This window comes from Podarcis muralis, chromosome W (genome assembly GCF_964188315.1).
Source record: "Podarcis muralis chromosome W, rPodMur119.hap1.1, whole genome shotgun sequence".
Taxonomy (NCBI): Eukaryota; Metazoa; Chordata; class Lepidosauria; order Squamata; family Lacertidae; genus Podarcis; species Podarcis muralis.
Genome location: NC_135674.1, coordinates 9,261,188 through 9,279,499, shown reverse-complemented (window position 1 = coordinate 9,279,499; position 18,312 = coordinate 9,261,188). Strand labels below are relative to the sequence as shown.

The 18,312-nt window shown below is 41.8% G+C and overlaps 1 protein-coding gene across 5 annotated transcripts in view; it reads right to left on the bottom strand.

Moving 5' to 3' along the window:
• The window catches only part of LOC144326387 (fragile X messenger ribonucleoprotein 1-like), a 182,646-nt gene extending 164,687 nt beyond the window's left edge, over positions 1 to 17,959 (bottom strand). For 3 of the 5 annotated variants that reach the window (XM_077922954.1, XM_077922955.1, XM_077922953.1), the window contains exons 1-2: positions 17,689 to 17,959; positions 17,560 to 17,643 (exon numbers count right to left, since the gene is read on the bottom strand). In XM_077922954.1, the coding sequence (XP_077779080.1) occupies positions 17,560 to 17,610 (51 nt within the window). In that variant the 5' untranslated portion in view covers positions 17,611 to 17,643; positions 17,689 to 17,959. The remainder of the gene's footprint in view (positions 1 to 17,559; positions 17,644 to 17,688) is intronic. The other 2 variants (XM_077922951.1, XM_077922952.1) reach the window with 1 other exon arrangement.
• Between the last annotated feature and the right edge of the window lie 353 nt (positions 17,960 to 18,312).

Genomic DNA, 18,312 nt, shown 5'->3' with positions numbered 1-18,312 from the left:
TGTCAGGATTGATAAACAAGTTATAATGATGTTTATTGATGCCGAAAAGGCTTTTGATAATGTGATATGGAATTTTATGTTGAGAAACCTAGAATATATGGACGTAGGCAATGATTTCTTTAACGGGGTAAGGGCAATATATACAGAACAGAAGGCCAAACTGATTGTAAACGGTACGGTAACGGAAGAGATAAAGATACGGAAGGGAACAAGACAAGGATGCCCGCTCTCTCCGCTACTATTTATAACAGTGTTAGAAGTCCTCTTAAATTCTATAAGACAAAACGGAAACATAAAAGGAGTGACTCTAGGACAGAATGTGTACAAAACTAAGGCCTTCGCTGATGACTTAGTAGTCATGACAGAAGACCCAATAACCTCAATAAGAGAGATATTGAAGGAAACAGAATTATTTGGAGAAGTGGCTGGGTTCAAACTAAATAAGATAAAAACAAAAATGATATGTAAAAATGTAGATTCAAGGACAATAGAATCAATCCAACAGCAATCGCAGATAGAGATGGTCAAAAAAGTCAAATACCTCGGCATCTGGCTAACATCTAAAAATATAGACCTATATAAAAATAATTACGAGCCGATGTGGAGGGAAATAAAGAGAGATTTAGAAAAATGGGGACGGTTAAAATTGTCAATGTGGGGAAGGATCAATATAATTAAGATGAATGTCCTATCAAGATTAATGTTCCTATTTCAGACTATCCCTATAATAAAAGGGAGCAGGATCTTCAAAGAATGGCAGAGGACAGTTTCAAGATTTATATGGCAGGGCAGAAAACCCAGAATTCAATTCAAACTATTAACAGACGTAAAGGAAAGGGGGGGCTTTGCCCTGCCAGATCTGAAATTGTATTATGAGGCATCATGCCTAAGTTGGTTAAAAGATTGGGTCAAACTGGAGAATACGGAGCTACTCGATTTGGAGGGCTTCGACAACTGCTTTGGCTGGCATGCCTATTTGTGGAAGAATAAAAGGAAAGCACATAAGGGGTTTGGCAACCATATCTTCAGAGGGCCGTTAATTGAAGTGTGGGAAAGATACAAAAACTTACTAGAACCGAAAATACCACACTGGCTATCACCTCTCGAAATAACAAGTATAAAAACTATTAATATGAGAAGCAACTGGGCAACATACAATCAGTTAGTAACTAAGATAGATGGGAAATGGAGAACCAAACCTTACGAGCAGATAAAAGAATATGTTTATGATTGGCTTCATCATCAACAGGTGAACCAGATGCTTAGCAAAGATATTAAAGAAAGAGGCTATGCAGACAAAGACTCTAAATTCCAGATGGAGATAATAAATAATAAAGTGAAAAACATATCTAAGATGTATAGGATGCTGTTAGATTGGAACCTAGGTGACGAGGAAGTCAAATCAGTGATGATCCGCTGGGCAAAAGATATAGGTCATAGTATACAATTTGAGGACTGGGAAAAACTATGGAGGGACGGGTTGAACTTTACGGCGTGTACTGTGATAAAGGAAAACGTCATGAAGATGTTCTATAGGTGGCACTTGACACCCATGAAACTTTCAAAAATGTACAAGGTGGATAACAAGTGTTGGAGGTGTAAAGATGCAGAGGGCTCCTTCTACCACATGTGGTGGGAGTGTGGAAGGGTAAAACAGTTCTGGGAGAAGGTATATACGGAATTAAAAAAGATACTAAAGTACACGTTCATAAAGAAACCAGAAATATTCCTATTAGGGATACTACGACAAGAGATAAAAAAGGAAGATTGTAGATTGGTATACTATGCGGTTACGGCAGCAAGGGTTGTAATAGCCCAGAGGTGGAAACAGCAGGAAACCCCAACAGTGGAGGAGTGGAGATTTAAATTATCGGAATATGCAGAGCTCGATAAATTAACGAGGAAAATTAGATATATAAAAGACCAAGTGTTCATTAAGGATTGGGGAAAGTACGTAGATTATCTGGAATGTATTAGTGAAGGACAAATAACGCTAAAGGGATTCAAAGATGTACTGTGATAGATCATGGATTATTGTGTAAGGAAAATAGAGAACAAAATTAGATACAATGACAATATAAACGATGAAACATGTAACTTTATTTATTGCTTCGAATGATTTGCGGCCAAGCTGAAGGAAGTCCTGAAAGAAATAGTTATGTTACAGGAGAGTTATGAAAACAATAATTTTGTGTATTTTTTTACTTATTTTCTTTGTATGCTTTTTTCTCTTTTTCTTTTTTGTGTTTCTTTTTCTCTATCTGTGTGTTAATCCTTGTTTTTCTTTATGGAATAATTAATAAAAAGAAAATTTTTTTTTAAAAAAAAGAGAGATAGGTATGAGCTACATTTTTATGCTTTATTACTAAACTATGCAGAGAGCAAAGAAATATACATCCTCTCCCTATGAGAACAGAGAGCAACTGAACAAAGAAAGCAAAGGAACAAAGGAAACAGGAAACTACTAACGTCACATCCCATCTCCCTTTCCTGTGAGACTCCAATAGTCTGGAAGCCCTGGAATGTAAACACAGTCCTGTGACTGCAAGCAGCTGCACAGTGAGAAACAGAAACTAACAGGAAACAGCTCTCACCTTTGTCCCTAGCCCACCGTAGATCATCAATCAGTGCGACCAAGGCAGTTTCAGTCCCATGATGAGGCCTGAATCCCGACTGGAAGGGATCCAAATGGTCCGCAACCTCCAGGCGTGTCTGGAGTTGTTTAGCAACCACCCGCTCAATCACCTTGCCCAAGAATGGAAGATTTGAGACTGGGCGATAGTTAGCCATACTGGCCGGGTCTAAAGATGTTTTTTTTTAAGAAGTGGTTTAATGACCGCCTCTTTCAGAGGATCTGGGAATGCTCCCTCACAGAGGGAAGCATTCACCACCCTGCAGAGCCCATCGTCCAGCCCTTCCCGGCTTGCTTTTATTAGCCAGGATGGGCAAGGATCAAGGAGACAGGTGGTTGGTTTCACACGTCCAAGCAGCCTGTCCACATCCTCAGGGGTAACGGATTGAAATTGATTCCATGCAACTTGACCAGACAGGGCTCTAGCACTCTCCTGCCCCAGCCCTGGTCCCATTGTGGTGTCTACCTCCTTCCAAATATGAGCAACTTTATCTGCAAAAAACTTTGCAAAATCATTGCAGGAGACCTTGGGGTCTTTACAAGGCCCTGGTGGTAAAGGTGGTTCCATTAAATTGCGAACCACCTGAAAGAGTCTCCTGCTGCTGTTTTCTGCAGATGCAATAGAGGCGGTGAAGAAAGTCTTCTTTGCCGTCACTATCGCCACTTGGTAGGCTCGACCTTGAGCTCTAACCCGTGTCCGGTCAGTTTCAGAATAAGTTATCCGCCACTGACGCTCTAGCCGTCTCAGCAATTGTTTCCTCACCCTCAGCTCCGAAGAAAACCATGGGGCTGTCCGGGCTCCATGCAATCGGAGAGGGCGCTTTGGAGCCAGACAGTCGATAGCCCTGGTTAACTCCGCATTCCAGCGGGCCACCAGGGAATCAGCTGAAAGGCCATCAACATGGGATAAAGCATCCCTTACCACCCTCTGGAAACCATCTGGATCCATTAAGTGGCCGGGGTGGACCATCCGAATTGGTCCCACCTCCCTGCAGAGGGGAAGGGTCGTGGAGAAGTCCAGTTGCACCAGGAAGTGATCTGACCATGGAACTTCTTAAGTTTCGCTTTTACTTAGTATCAGATCACCAACATCCATAGAGGTGCACAACAGGTCCAACGCATGTCCGCGGCTATGAGTTGTGGCCAGACTTATTCAGGGACAGCCCCATGGAGGCCATGCTTTCCACAAAGTCCCGAGCAGCCCCTTGTAAGGTCGTGTCGGCATGGATGTTAAAATCTCCTAGGACAACCAAACTAGGTCTCCAGGAGAACATCCGCCACGACCTGAAGCAGCTTGGGCAGGGAATCCTTGGTGCAGCGAGGAAGTTGGTACACCAAAAGGAATCCTGTACTGCCCCTATTGCCCAGCCTCCAGAACATGCACTCAGAAAACTGGGTCTTCCCAGTAGGACGCCTGATGCAAGCTAGTGACTTCCTAAAAATCACTGCAACCCCCCTTCCCCGCCCACATGACCTGTGTTGCTGTGCACAAGAGAAACCTGGTGGACAAGCAGCAGCTAAGACAGGCCCATCTGCTTCATCCAACCAAGTCTCTGTCAGGTCTAGTCCTCCATCCACGATCAAGTCATGGATGGCAGTGGTCTTATGAATCATTGACCTAGCATTACACAGCAACACCTTCAGGTCATGTGGGTTTCCCTTGTTGATTCCAGTATCCATCCGGTCAAGACCAGACACGGAGGCAGGGATAGTCTCCAAACGTCTAAGCCTGCCTCCTCAGTACATGGTCTGGTTGTAGCGTAACTCCTCCTCCTGCCCATGATCACTGAGATCAGATGTCCCAGTGCATCTCCCCCCCCCACCCATGGAACTTGCCCAGCCATTATGTTGGCTGGGGCCCCACTCCCAGGCAGCCCTGATCCCGCCCCTTGAAAACAAAACGCAAACTATACAACAACCAATAAAACAACAAAAAACAAAAACTGAACAGTTATACTAAAATTAATCCCCAACCAGATATCCACCCCACCCCCCAATCAAACAAAAAGGGGTGGGGAGAAGGAAAAACTTAAAATGCCACCAACTACTTAAAGACATTTTAAAACACATTAGCCACTTGGAACAGGGAAGCAACAGCAGAACAACCCTGCACTTCCCCAAGAGTTTGTTCCAAATGACTCCAGCCCCACTCTCTAGGCACTGCCACAGGAGTCCTTTTGTAGCTGGGAGTGTGAGGGCCTGGGCCAGTTGGAAAAGGCCTTGGAAGGGAGCAGGCCCTGCAGTCCTCACCACAGCCGATGGTCCAAGGCCTCACTGCCACAGGAGTCCTTTTGTAGCTGGGAGTGTGAAGGCCTGGGCCCCGCCCCCTGGGCCAGTTGGAAAAGGCCTTGGAAGGGAGCAGGCCCTGCAGTCCTCACCACAGCCGATGGTCCGAGGCCTCCCCGCAGCAGGAGTCCCTTTATAGCTGGGAGAGAGGGCCTGGGCCCCGCCCCCTGGGCCAGTTGGAAAAGGCCTTGGAAGGGAGCAGGCCCTGCAGTCCTCACCCCCAGCCGATGGTTCTATATAGTCTGAATACAACAATAGAGTTTGCAGGATTTGTTTGATTGTGTTCAGCTGAGTTTGTGGGCGGGTCCCTACTTTACCTTTAAATTTGTGAGCCCTGTTCATATTCCTTAAGGAATGCTAATAAACAGAAGGCTATATGCCTCTTTTCTGTTCTTACTTCAGGAAATATGCACATAGAGACAGGTATGTTTTATAAGACTTCTCAAATGAGTGATGGTGGGCAATATCCATTTTATATCCTTCTGTGATCAGATGAGTTATTTTGTCATTTTTTGTCTTTATAGATTTACCCTTGTTCTAAACTATTAATTATGCACTGTTTACATTTTACCACACAGGTAATGTATGCAGTCTCTCCACATTTTACGTCATGTGGAAACCGGGTGGATTTGATTTAAATCACTAGTCAGTAAGAAGAGATTTGTTGTTATTTTTTACAGAAAGACATTCTTCTGGTATAATCTTAATATTTACAACCAGATGAAGGTTTCATTTTTGGAATAATAAATTTTCAGAGCAGTTTTTACAGTTATATCAAAAATTACTGATTTGGTTATACTATTAGCAATACATAGACATAATTATGAAATTATTCAGGGGCTTAATAAGTTAACTGTTTATATTCGGACAGCTTTTCTGCTGTACTTTATTGGAGGGAGAAAAATAATCATTTACTTAGTAACAATTTATTTAACTAAAACAATAACATTGTAGCATATGTATCCATGTTAACTAATGTGGTTAAACAATTAAAAAAAAACTTAGACTGTGTTTTAGCACACATGAAAAATTTAAATCCTTATTTCCTGATTAATAGCCTTTGGGCTATAATGTAACTTAAATAAAAAAACTTTATTTAGAAAGATTTTTCCTCCAAAAGCATTTTATTTAAAAAATCTGATTTAAATTTTTTAAAATCTGATTTTTTAATTATTTTTTTAATCATTGATTTTTATCCACCCTGCTAGAAACACACGTCACACATCCTTCAGGTTTAAGATTGCTGGATTGCTAAATTTAGTATTCTTCAACACACACACACAAATTGTACATAGCTGTGTTGGTCCATTATGACAAATCCAAAAGCTGTAATAGGGCTTTTACAATGATTCATAAGCTGTGGCAATTCTTGTTCATGTAAACATTGAGAAAATATTAGCATTCCATGCAGGCTGGGAAATATCAGGTTTTCAACATTGCAATGTATCACCAACCAAACATTGTGATCTGGTGATACACTGCAATGTGAAACAAGCTGCATTGGCCCCTGTTCCGTGAGGCCCTTTCACCTCAGCACTTCACGGGGCCAGGGATGACACAGCTTGTCCTCGGCACGTGGAGGCAACAGGCTGCCTCACCCCTGGCTCCTCACTGCCTTGGAAGGCTCCCAACTGAGCATTCCCTCTAGCACACTGAGGAAATGAGCTACTTAGGCAAGCCGGAGGGAAGCACTCCCTCAAAGGCGCCTGCCACCCCGGGAGGAAAGACGCAGCCCACCCTCCTGGGTGAAGGCAGCCAGGCGGCACAGAGCCTGTCAGGTTCCATTTCCAAGACTGCCTCCAACTTCGCACGGGCGGGCTACCTCTTTCTCCCAGGAGGAAGAGGCGACCCACCTGTGCTAAGGTGGTGGTGGCTGAAACAACCATATGAATGCTCTGTTCACATGGTAGCCTCAGCAGCTGCCGCCTTGGCACAGGCAGGGGGTGCTACTCCTCTTCCAGGAGGAAAAGGTAGCCCACCCGCCCCAGGTGAGCCCCAGGCAGCCATGCACCCCTCAATGGAGACGTTTAAACAAGCCAAGAGGGAGGAACAAGCTTCATCAGCAACAGCCGATGTAGCTTGTTCCTCCCTTAGTTATACGATAGCCAGAGCTTTATGGCAATTTCATCTGGCAGTATATCATGAGTGAAACCACTGCTGCTCCCAAGTCCCTCTGCCCCCAGTGCCCAGCTGTTTCTCCTTTGGCGCACTGGGGGCAGAGGGACTCAAGACAGAGGTGGCGGTTTCACTCACGATATACCGCCAGGTAAAGCTACCATTGGTGCCTGGCCCTCACACCGGTCCTAGCCTACATTCCATGAAATAATATTAAGATTCCATCTAATTCTAGAAGCAGAGCTGCAAAATCTTCTGTGCTGTACATCTTGAGGGAAAAGTCCAGTTCATCTCCCACAAAAATGGGAAATGCTAAAAGGCTGCTTAGAAAATACTTTTAACTTCTGCTCACAACTCAAACATTCATCTGCTTTAGAATATGACTTGGCAACTATGCAAAGAGTTCATTTGCACTTTTACTCTGAATTGACTGTCTAGTATAAAGGTAAAGGTAAAGGGACCCCTGACCGTTAAGTCCAGTTGCGGATGCCTCTGGGGTTGTGGCACTCATCTCGCTTTACTGGCCGAGGGAGCAGATGTTTGTCTGCAGAGTTTTTCCACAGTTTTATCTAATATTCTGGCCATATTCTTCTCCTTTTAAAATATCAGTCATGATAAGCTAAGAAAAATGTGGATGCAATCCTGGTGGCTTTTTTTTAGTGTTGAGAGGTCCTTGAGACTAGGATGCTCCAACACGTGAGGGGTAGCTTTGGATAAAGAGGGTTATGGAAACCATTTGAGATAAGAGCTCCATGTGATTCTGTTAAACTTGTAGCTTTGCTGGTGATCTGGATAGTATGATCTGTAAGTAAGCTGCTTTGTTTGGAGCTTGGCAATGAAACTGAGGCATTTTTTTTATTAAATATGAATAAAGAGACAGATATGAATGTGCTTTGGGTTGAAGAAATCGGTAATGAGAAACATTCATACAACAGAATGCTTTTCAACAGAAACTTACAAGAAACAAAGAAGCAAAAGATATTGAAGAGTATTACTTTACATGAAAAAATATTGATCAATAAACCGGGAGATTTAAGAAAGATGAACACTATTAAAATGCTCCAAACCCAACTTTTAATGATGGTTATTCAAGAAATGGAACAGAAATTAAAATACCTTAAGCAGAAACATTTTGAATTTGCAAACAAACCAGGAAGATTACTGCCTTGGAAGTCAAAAAAGGAAAAGAAGGGAAATGTTATAAACAAAATAAATACGTATGGTAAAGTAACATATTATGAAAAGGCAGTGAGAATGGATTTTTTAAAGATTTTATTCTAACATATATACAAGAGGGAGAAGATAAAGAAAAGATAGAGCAATATCTGAGAAGCAGAAACCTGCCAAAAATGTCAAAACAACAAGTGGATATATTAAATGCCCCAATTTTAACAGAAATAGAGAATTCAATAAGTCAAGCTAAGATTAATAAAGCACCTGGGCCAAATTGTTTAACTGCTGTCTATTATAAAGTGTTCAAAGACCAGCTAGTCTTTGTGTGTATTGATGAACAATATCCTAATTAAGGGTAGGATCCCAGATTCCTGGAAGAATGCAAATATTGTGTTGATTCCTAAACAAGATCAAGACTTAACACAAGTTAAGAACTATAGGCCCATTTCTTTGCTTAATTGAGATTATAATGTATTTGCTGAAATAATGGCAAAAAGATTTAAAATAATGCTGAGAGACTTTATACATGGGCTTTGGGGGAAGTTATATGAGAGGGGTTAGGGCAATCTATGCAAAGCAATTTGCCAGCTTTATAGTAAATGGTAATTTATCAGAAAAGTTTACTATATCAAAAGTAACAAGGCAAGAATGCCCATTGTAAGAGAAAATAAAGAAAATAGAGGTGTTCAAATAGGGCATCAGAAATATCAACTAAGGACCTTTGCGGACGACTTACGTTTTATTTGAAGATAACCCTTTTAAAAATACGAGAACAGTATTTAGTGAGATTTAACAGTTTGGAGACCTAGCAGGTTTTTATATACTGTATTTTTCGCCCTATAGGACGCACTTTCCCCCCTCCAAAAATGAAGGGGAAATCTGTGTGCATCCTATGGGGCGAATGCAGGCTTTCACTGAAGCTTGGAGAGCGAGAGGGGTCGGTGCGCACCGACCCCTTCTCACTCTCCAGGCTTCAGGAAGCTATCAGCAAGCCTGGGGAGCCCGCGGGAGTTCCCGCAGAGCTCCCTAGGCTGCAGATAGCAGCCTGCTGCCCAGAGCGCGGGGGTGCACTGAAGCCACGGCTGGGGGGGGGGGGATAAATTTATTTTTTCTTTATTTCCCCCCCAAAAAACTAGGTGCGTCCTATAGGGCGAAAAATACAGTAAATAAGGGTAAGACAAAGATGATGGTAAAAAATATGAATCAACAGGAGAAAGACGTTGCAAGAGAAGATGGGTATCAAGGTGGAGAAAAAGGTGAAATATTTGGGTGCATGGCTAACAAATAATGAAATGTTATATCAGAATAATAATGTTAATGTCTGGAATGGAGTGAAACATGATTTATTGAGATGGGGAAGGATGAAACTTTCGCTGTTGGGAAGGATTTCAGCCATAAAGATTACCTAAGATTTTTTTTATTTCAAACCATGCCAATAATTAGTAATGTCAGCTGCTTCAGACAATGGCAAAAAGTTATTTAGATTTATCTTGCAGAGGAGGAAACCAAGGATTAAATTTAAAATATTAATGGATCTTAAGGAAAGAGGTAGATTCTCACTGCAAGATCTTAAATTATATTATGGAGCAGTTTGTCTGATCTGAAGGACTGTTGTCATTTAAAAATATTATATTGTTGGATTTGAAAGGGTAAGGAAGACTGTCTGGTTGGCATGCTTATTTTTTGGTATGATAAGACAAAGATTCACAAAGTGTTTTTGGATCATTGTGTACGAATAAGTCTTTTGAGAGTCGGGGCCAGGTGCGGGGTTAATTCTGAACGCTGATTCGAATATGTTAATTGCTGCATTACAAGAAACAATGCCACATAACTTTTTCTCAAAATAGGGTTGGAATGGGGGGGGGGGTCCTGAGGGGTCATTTCATCATATGTGGTGGTCTTGTAGCAAGGCTAAGGGTTTCTGGGAAATGATATACCATGAATTGAAAAAGATGTATAAAATGACCTTTCCCAAAAAACCCAAAGCCTTTATTATTGGGGATAATAGGGACAGAGATTCCCAAAAAAAACCCCTGACCAACCTTTTATGTATGCAACAACTGCAGCTAGAATTTTATATGCACAGAAATGGAAAGATGAAGAGACTCCAAATAAGGAAGAATGGCTTATAAAACTTACTGATAAAGAGGACAAAATAATATCTTCATAGATGAATGGAGGCCATTGGTGGGTTAACGATTGTGCTATTATTCTTATATGAAGTCACATGCAAGATTTGAGATATGAGCAATGGAAGAGTGTAGAGAATGGACTTTGGGCGCTTCGAAAATATATATGTGTGTTAATGCAGCTACTACTTGGGTCGTTCCATATCAAGTGGTCCAATTTTTTTACCTCATGTCAAATTTCTTAATATTCTGAACACTTGTTGAATGATCAAAACAAAGTTTAAATTTAAAATTTTATTTTTTTATCTCATCCCGTTTGTGAATTTCAAAAAATTGACAATTTTGACCTTGCCAGTCTACACAAAACCTTAAAAGCTCAGCCCAGAATTGAGATATGTCAAAAAGAAAAACACCAATCTCTTCAGAACTTCATGGACTTTAATATGATATGTCACATGGTGGGCTTACTTTAAATTTTAAAGTTAAGTCACATAACTTAAAATTTAAAAAAGTGATTTAAATATCATATGATTAAATTTCCCCAAAAAATGTATTGATTTTTTAACATTTCTAAGAGCTACCTGCAAAATTTTGGGATCCCAATGAGATCACAGTTTTTATAAATATTTTGTACATACATGTCTGCCTTGGTTCTGTTTTGGATAAGTGGATCTTCTTGGAGTAAAATATTGCAGAATAAACAAGACTTCAAACTATAATATCAGTTACTTCAGGCATTTTAGTTTTGAAATATTTCAATTTTTGGCTGAGCCAAAATTATCAATTTTTTGAAATTTCAAACCCTCATAACTCAAATGGGATGAGATAAAAAATTAAAAAATTAGATTTAAACTTAGTTTTGATCATTCAACAAGTGTACAAAATATTAAGAAAATTGGATGACATGAGGTAAAAAAGTTGGATCACTTGATATGGAATGACCCTGAAATTGTGTTATTGTACATATTTATTACATGCTCTGTGTGTGTGTGTGTGTGTGTGTGTGTGTGTGTGTGTGTGTGTGTGTGTCATTCCACGCCAAATCACCTGATTTTAATTCTTGACCGTGCACTCACAACTCAGATTTTCTTCTATTTTTTTATGTGTAGATACCTGTGAGATAATGTCAAATTAATTTTGCTAAAAAAAATTGGTCCAAAATTGGACACAGGATAAATTTCTTTAAAAATTGATTTTTGCGCTTTGACCATATCATTGCAAAAGTGTTTTACACAATAAAATTAAAAAGAGCTCTAGGACATATTTTGTTTTTATAAAACTTATAAGACGCACCTTTTTCCTCCTAAAAAGTAAGGGGAAATGTCTGTGCGTCTTATGGAGTGAATGTGTGGTGGATCGCTGGCTCCCTTTCTGGCCCTGCCCCCTTGCCCAGGCCTCCATTGTTGAATGTTGTGCAGATGGAGGCTGTTTGTTTCCCCAGCTGCATGTGACTGGCTGATCTGTCTGGAAACTGTAGAAACAGCTCCCTTTCCTTTCCTAAAGAAGCTGCAGAACCCATAAAACAGAATTTTTTTCCCTTTGCAAAGTAAGCTCAACAACTGTGAGCTGATCCCCAAAAAAACGGGGCTTTCCCCCTTTCCTCCTCTAAAAACTTATGCGTCTTATGGTCAGGTGTGTCTTATGGAGCGAAAAATACAGTATATCAGATGACATTGTAACATAAGAGAGTACAATTTAACTATTCTCACGAATGTGTGACTTATTTCAGCCTCAAAGAGACCTTAAACCTGTACAAAATAACAATTTTTTTTTGTAAAAAAATTGCTTCAAAATCAATTTATTTATTTATTTTTACTTCCGGGTTAGCGCCATCGGCAATGGCGGAGTTCCTCTAACCAGGAGGAACCCGCTCCGCAAAAATCGGGTCTTGCCGCCGCGGCGAAGGCGGAGACCCTTCAAAAATCCCAGGCGGGTGAAGCAGGGAAACCCTTTTGTGGGGGTCCGAAGCAACGTGGGGTGAGAGGCGCGGTGTTTTGAATCAACTGCTACTTTTGCAAAGTGAAGCCGCACAGCCGTTGCCGGAGAGCGCTGACTTTTTCCTGTGGACAATTGGATTCTAAACAAGTACCCATGAGTAGAAACGGAAAATTGGATCAAGAAACATCTTAATTTGGCACCGAAGCGGAAAGGTTCTAAACAGGAAGTCCGCCTTCCGCTTTTGTAAATAGACTGAAGCAAAAACCTTGTAAGCTAAAGCCTGGAAAGTCATTTATAAAGGTCTAAATTTCCTTCATTTATAACCACTAAAACCCCCTTGGAAGCAGGGGAAAAGGGGGGGGGGAATTTTGACTGTTCAAGCCTGCAGGAGAGAGAGAGTAAAGAAAGATAAGTTTCCACCGTCTCAAACCTGGGAACGGGGTGTCAGAGACAGAAATTGTTGGAGATGTTCATTGACTGTGAATGGAACATTTTGACAGATAGCTAAAAAAGAGAAACAAACTGATTCCAATGTTGCCTTTTGCATTCTAAAGAGACAAAATATTTGAAAAATGAAAGTAACTTTCCTTCGTTGGACTTGCTTTAAAAAGATGGATACAAATAGAAATTGTCTCCTCTAGAGGGAGCTTGTTAAATTGTTGCTGCAGTCTGCTTGGGGACTTTACATCTGTGAGATTAAGATCGTGGGACCAGTCTTTTGACCTTGAGTAAAAATGTGTTGGGAGGAAGTTTTGGTGCTTGCTTTTTGCAAGACAAGTGCTTTGTTGGAGCAGATGCATGAGAAGATGGATTTGATGACTGTTGTAGTCAGTAACTTCGGACAAACAGGGAATACTGATACAGAAACCATTCAGGGACCAACTCAGGAACCTGTTTTGACTGAGCAAGTGCAAGTGCAGAAGATAATGGAGGAGGTTGCGGTTGCACCTCAAGTAACACAAATGGAGAGACCCGAGGCCCTGCAGGAGCATAAGCCGCTGTTTTTGAAGATTGAATTTGGAGTGGGCCAGGGGAAGTCTGGAGCTGTGGGGGCTCTTAATCTCGGAGGGACTTTGAAACATGCTTTTAAATATTTTCTGGATTACACTGCTGACTGTAGGGAGTGGGACTGTGGGGAATGGGCTGATCTGATGAGGGGAGACGGAGATAATTTTGGGCTGGAATCTCCCAGAGACCTACTCCTCAATGAGAAAGGAAAGAAATTAAGAAAGAGACCAACAAAAGACAAGGGAAAGTGCAGGTATAAACAAGATGAAGAAGATCTGCAGAAGGGACATGGAAAAGACTTAAGAGCCTCGGACATAAGATTACCAGGTTGATGGACTAGATGGAATGGACAGTAAGGACTGACATAACCCGAGACCAGGAAGAAGAGACGTTGGATGAAGATTGGAAGAAAGTTTATAAAGAATTTTTTTTATTTTGGGAATTAGTGTAAAATTAATGAATATTAGGGAAAATGCTGGAATGAAACTATCTGGCTTTAGTAGAAATGATATAAGGAGTTATGTATAAATAAGCATTAAGTTTTAAGCTTTAAGGTATTTTAAGGTAAGACAAGGTTAAATAAATTAAGGCAAATTGAATAACAGAATATGGTGAAAGATGGAAAGGATCTGCTGAGTTAATTAATAGGTTAGACTGTTAAGATAAATTATTCAATAAAAATTGAGAAAGATGGAAAGAATTTGCTGAAACAACTAATTGAACTAGAACACAAAAAGGGAGGTGTGAGGAGGTCAATGAAACAAGCAAATGAAAGATAAAGATATGCAATATGGGATCTGTGGGGGTTTTTTGCTTTTTTGTTGTTGTACTGTTGTATTGGTTTTTATGTATTTTTTTCTTTTTTATGTATTGTAGTGTGTGCTTTGTTGTTTTTTTGTGGTCTCCTCTTTTTTCTTCTTTTTGTAATCTTTAAACTTTTAATAAATATTATTTAAAAAATAAAATAAAAAATCAATTTATTTTTTAACCACAAAAAACACTCTCCTCATTTTTAAAACATAACAAGCACATGGTTAGCCCATTCTACAACAAAAGTATGATGCACGGTCGGTGACCCTTTTCTGTGGCACTTAATACCATTTTTATACCTTATTTTGAAAGAGACCACAATTAGCTTTATTTTGATACCAATATAAGCCCAATTGGTTGAAAAATAAGTGAAACAGGAGGTTTTTTCTAAACTGACGCAGAAATTGCATTAGCTTAAATTGTGCGGAAATCGAAATTTAAAAAAAATTCTCATAGATTTTCTTCAAAAAATGTTTGTGTAGATAAGAGTCGTGAGAGCACATGGCACCAAGGGACTTGGCGTGGAATGTATGTATGTATGTATGTATGTATGTAATTGGTTTTATGCCTGACAGCTGCTTAGATGCCAGCTTTGACAATTAAGAAGCATATAAATTCATTAAGACTACTGAAAGAAATTAGAGAGAGAAAGTGAAACAAATGTGCAACTTTAGATTATTTGGAGAGGTGCTGTGAGAAGAGGCAGTGGCAGTAGAAATAGTTCTATGAGCAGTTCCTCCTAAATAACAGGGTTAGGGGAAGAGAGGATGTCTCAAATCTCTCTAAAGCAACCGTCCAGTGCCTCATTACATAAGAAAGGAACTTTCCAGCCTCTTCCCCCCCCCCACCCGCAAAGCAAAGCTCATTCTGATTAAATAACAAACCCATACACACCCCTTCTCTTCTTTTCGCTCTTCTCTTCTGAAACAAGAGGGTGGTGGAAAAGTGTGGGGAGTGGGAGAGATGATCGCCTGGAGGAGAAAGAAGTAGTGGAGGAATTCCAATCCAACCCCCATTTCCAAAAACTGCTTTATTACTGTAAAAGAGGAGCAAAAGACTGCTGGATTAAGCAGAAGCTGGTCTTGAGGGGAGGACCGTTATCACTCAGTATCCAAAAAACCAAAGTGCCGCACCAACAGGCACAAAACAACCCCTCCGCAGTGCCACAAATCCAACTTAATGGTGTAACGTTGGAAAAGGTTGATCACTTCTCCTACCTGGGCAGTTATCTTTCCAAAGGGGCCAACATTCATGCTGAAATCCAGCGGTGCCTGAACTCTGCAAGTGCAGCTTTCTCCCGATTGAAGTGCAGTGTGTTTGAGGACTGGGACATTCGCAAGGGAACCAAAATACTTGTTTACAAAGCTATTGTACTACCAATTTTACTGTACGCTTGTGAAACATGGATCACTTATAAATGCCATCTCCAACTCCTCGAACAATTCCATCAACAGTGTCTCCAAAAAATTTTACACATCACTTTGGAAGACAGGCGAACTTACGCCAGTGTACTAGAAGAAGCAAAGATCACCGGTATCGATGCAATGATTATTCAACATCAACTTTGTTGGACTGGTCATGTTGAAAAGGAGGTGAAAAGGAGAAACAAGCTAAGAGGAAGGCATGTCTGGCAAACCCTCACTGTGATAAACTCCCGCCTGGAAACCTTATGTCCCCACTGTGGAAGGACATGTGCATCCAGAATTGGCCTCCACAGTCACTTACTCATGGAAGAGAATCTTACTCTGCTACAAGTGATTGCCAAAGAAAGGAAGAAACACTTTCATCAACCTAAGCCTCCCCATCTCAATTTGGTTAACAGGTGCTCAATTCAGACACAAGTACTCGTACACTGAAAAATTCACATGAATATATGCATATAACACACAACCACAAATCAACAGTGAAAGGGCTCTATATATGTATGAGAATTATATACAGATGAAATGGGTTTATATATGCTTTCACTCCTCATCCTCCCCCCCCCCCAAGGGTTGCTACCTGTCCCTTATAATAAGGGATTGTCCCTTATTTCAAGGAAAAATGCTGTGTCTCTTATTTCTGCCTCGCTTTCTTCTTCTCCCTCCTTTTCTGCTGAGGTAAGCACTGAACTCAGCTTCTCCCTCCCTCCCATCTCTACCAGCGCTGTTGCCTCCCTCCTGCCTGTCTGCATTCTCTGTCTCCCTTTCCTTTCCTTTCCTTTCCCTTCCCTTCCTTTCCCTACCCCTCCCTGTTACACTAAATCCAGTAGAGTGAATGGAGTGGTTTGGGTGGGGGGAGAGGAGAGGCTGGCCAGCACTAAAGCTGGCAGATTTTTTTCCTGCTGACCAGGGAAATGAAGGATACTAGGCTGCTGTATAAAGAGGGACAGTGGATACTGCAAACCCATTTTTTAGGTACCAAAGAAAACCAACCCCTCTCCCCAAAAACCCATGACTATTTAAAGAGCTTTAAATGTGTACTGCAGATGAGGACTCAAACTCCCTTGCAAGAAACCGTAACAGTCCTAAATTCACTTTCAGCTTGACTCTTTGAAAATAGAAGTAAGTCCCAATTATTTCAGTTGAATTTACTTTCAAGTAAGTATGCAGAGGAGTGAAGCCTTAAACGGTGGTTGTTTTTATTTGTACAATATTTGCATCAATTTAAATAAAGGACAGGTCCAAAAATGAAGCACACATGTAACCTTAGTGGTTAAATGAACTTGTTTAATTATGATGCATGCATGTGAATGTATAAGGCATTAGCTACATGGAAAGGGAAGTTGGAGACAAAGCTCCATGAGGAAAAGAAACAGAATTTGTTGCACCGGGTTTCTACATTTACCATTCTTCTGACAAGCAGAAATTCAGCAGGTGGGGAGGGTATGAGTCATTGAAATTAATGTGCCTTGCTAACGTAGATCTGTAAATTTCATTGGGTCTCCTCTATGAGTATGACCCGCTCTGGAAACAACCCATTGTAATCGATTACTTTACCTTGTGCAGAAATTACTTAAAAGCAATTTTTAGTCCCCCAATTCCTCCCTCCCATCATGTCCCATATTTTGCCTAACCTGTCCCTTATTTTGCCAGACCAAAGGTGGCAACTCTACTCCAACCCCCTGCCACCGATTACTCCACAGTCTGAGGTGGTAATGTTTCTGAATACCAGTTGCTGGAAACCTCAAGAAGGGGTGTTCGCTCCGCTCTCGGGGGCCAGGCTTCTCAGAAGTCGATCCAAGGGGGGCAGGAGATTACGAGTGTGACAGAGGCAGCCGCAGTTTCCTCTTGCACCTCGCGAACCCCTTCTCTGCCTCCCCCCCAATAATGTTCTCCTCAGGCTTAAACGTGTGTATGAAAAGGGGCGGGGCGGTTTTCCAGTCTGGCCCAGCGGCGTTCTAGGCCCTCGGGGCACAAAGAGAGGGAAGTGGAGGAGTCAACACTTCACTCCTCGATTCGCGCCAGGACAACGACCTCATTTCATTACCTTGTAAAAGGCCTCGTTGGAGCCGCGCACCTCCACCACCAGCTCTTCCATGGCGGCAGCGGCGGCAGGACAGGAGGGAGTTGTGGAAAAGCAGGAGGTGAAAAGAGGCCTACGGCCCAGACGGCCTGTCGTCCGGCTTCCTCCTTTCTTGTGGCCTCCTTCCGTCTACCTCACTGGCGCGTGCGGGAGGCGGCGGCGGCAATTTAGGCCGAGAGGCGGCTTCCCCTTCGCCACCTCCTAACAGCTCGTCGTTGTCACTGCCCTTAATGAAAGTGAAATTGTCACCCCGCAGCGTCGAAGGCTGTGGCGGCAACGGCTGCTGAGTAGGGAAGTGGGGGACGAGCAGTGCCACAAGCCGCCCGCTTCGAATGTAAACATTAAAAAAACCTGGAGCCGTCACGTGATACAGCGGGGTTCCGGAGATGTGACGTGGGGCGGGAGGGGTAAGAAAAGGAGAGGAGTCGGAGTCACACGATTACTCCGGCGCACTTACGTGAGCGCGCTCTGGTGCTCAAGAAAGAGCATTACCGAACGCTGAAACCCTAAGTGACCAATGGCGTTGATGAGCTGTCGCCCACCCCTGTCTACTCTTTCACTTGCTCTCGCCCGCCCACAGTCACTCAATGGAACGGGCACTCGCTACTTTCAACAACTCAAATCCTTCTCTCCGTTAAGAGTGATGCTACATCTGTCCAATGAAACATTTGGGAGCGGAAGCTCTGAAAGATGCTACTGACGGGGCGCGATGTGCAG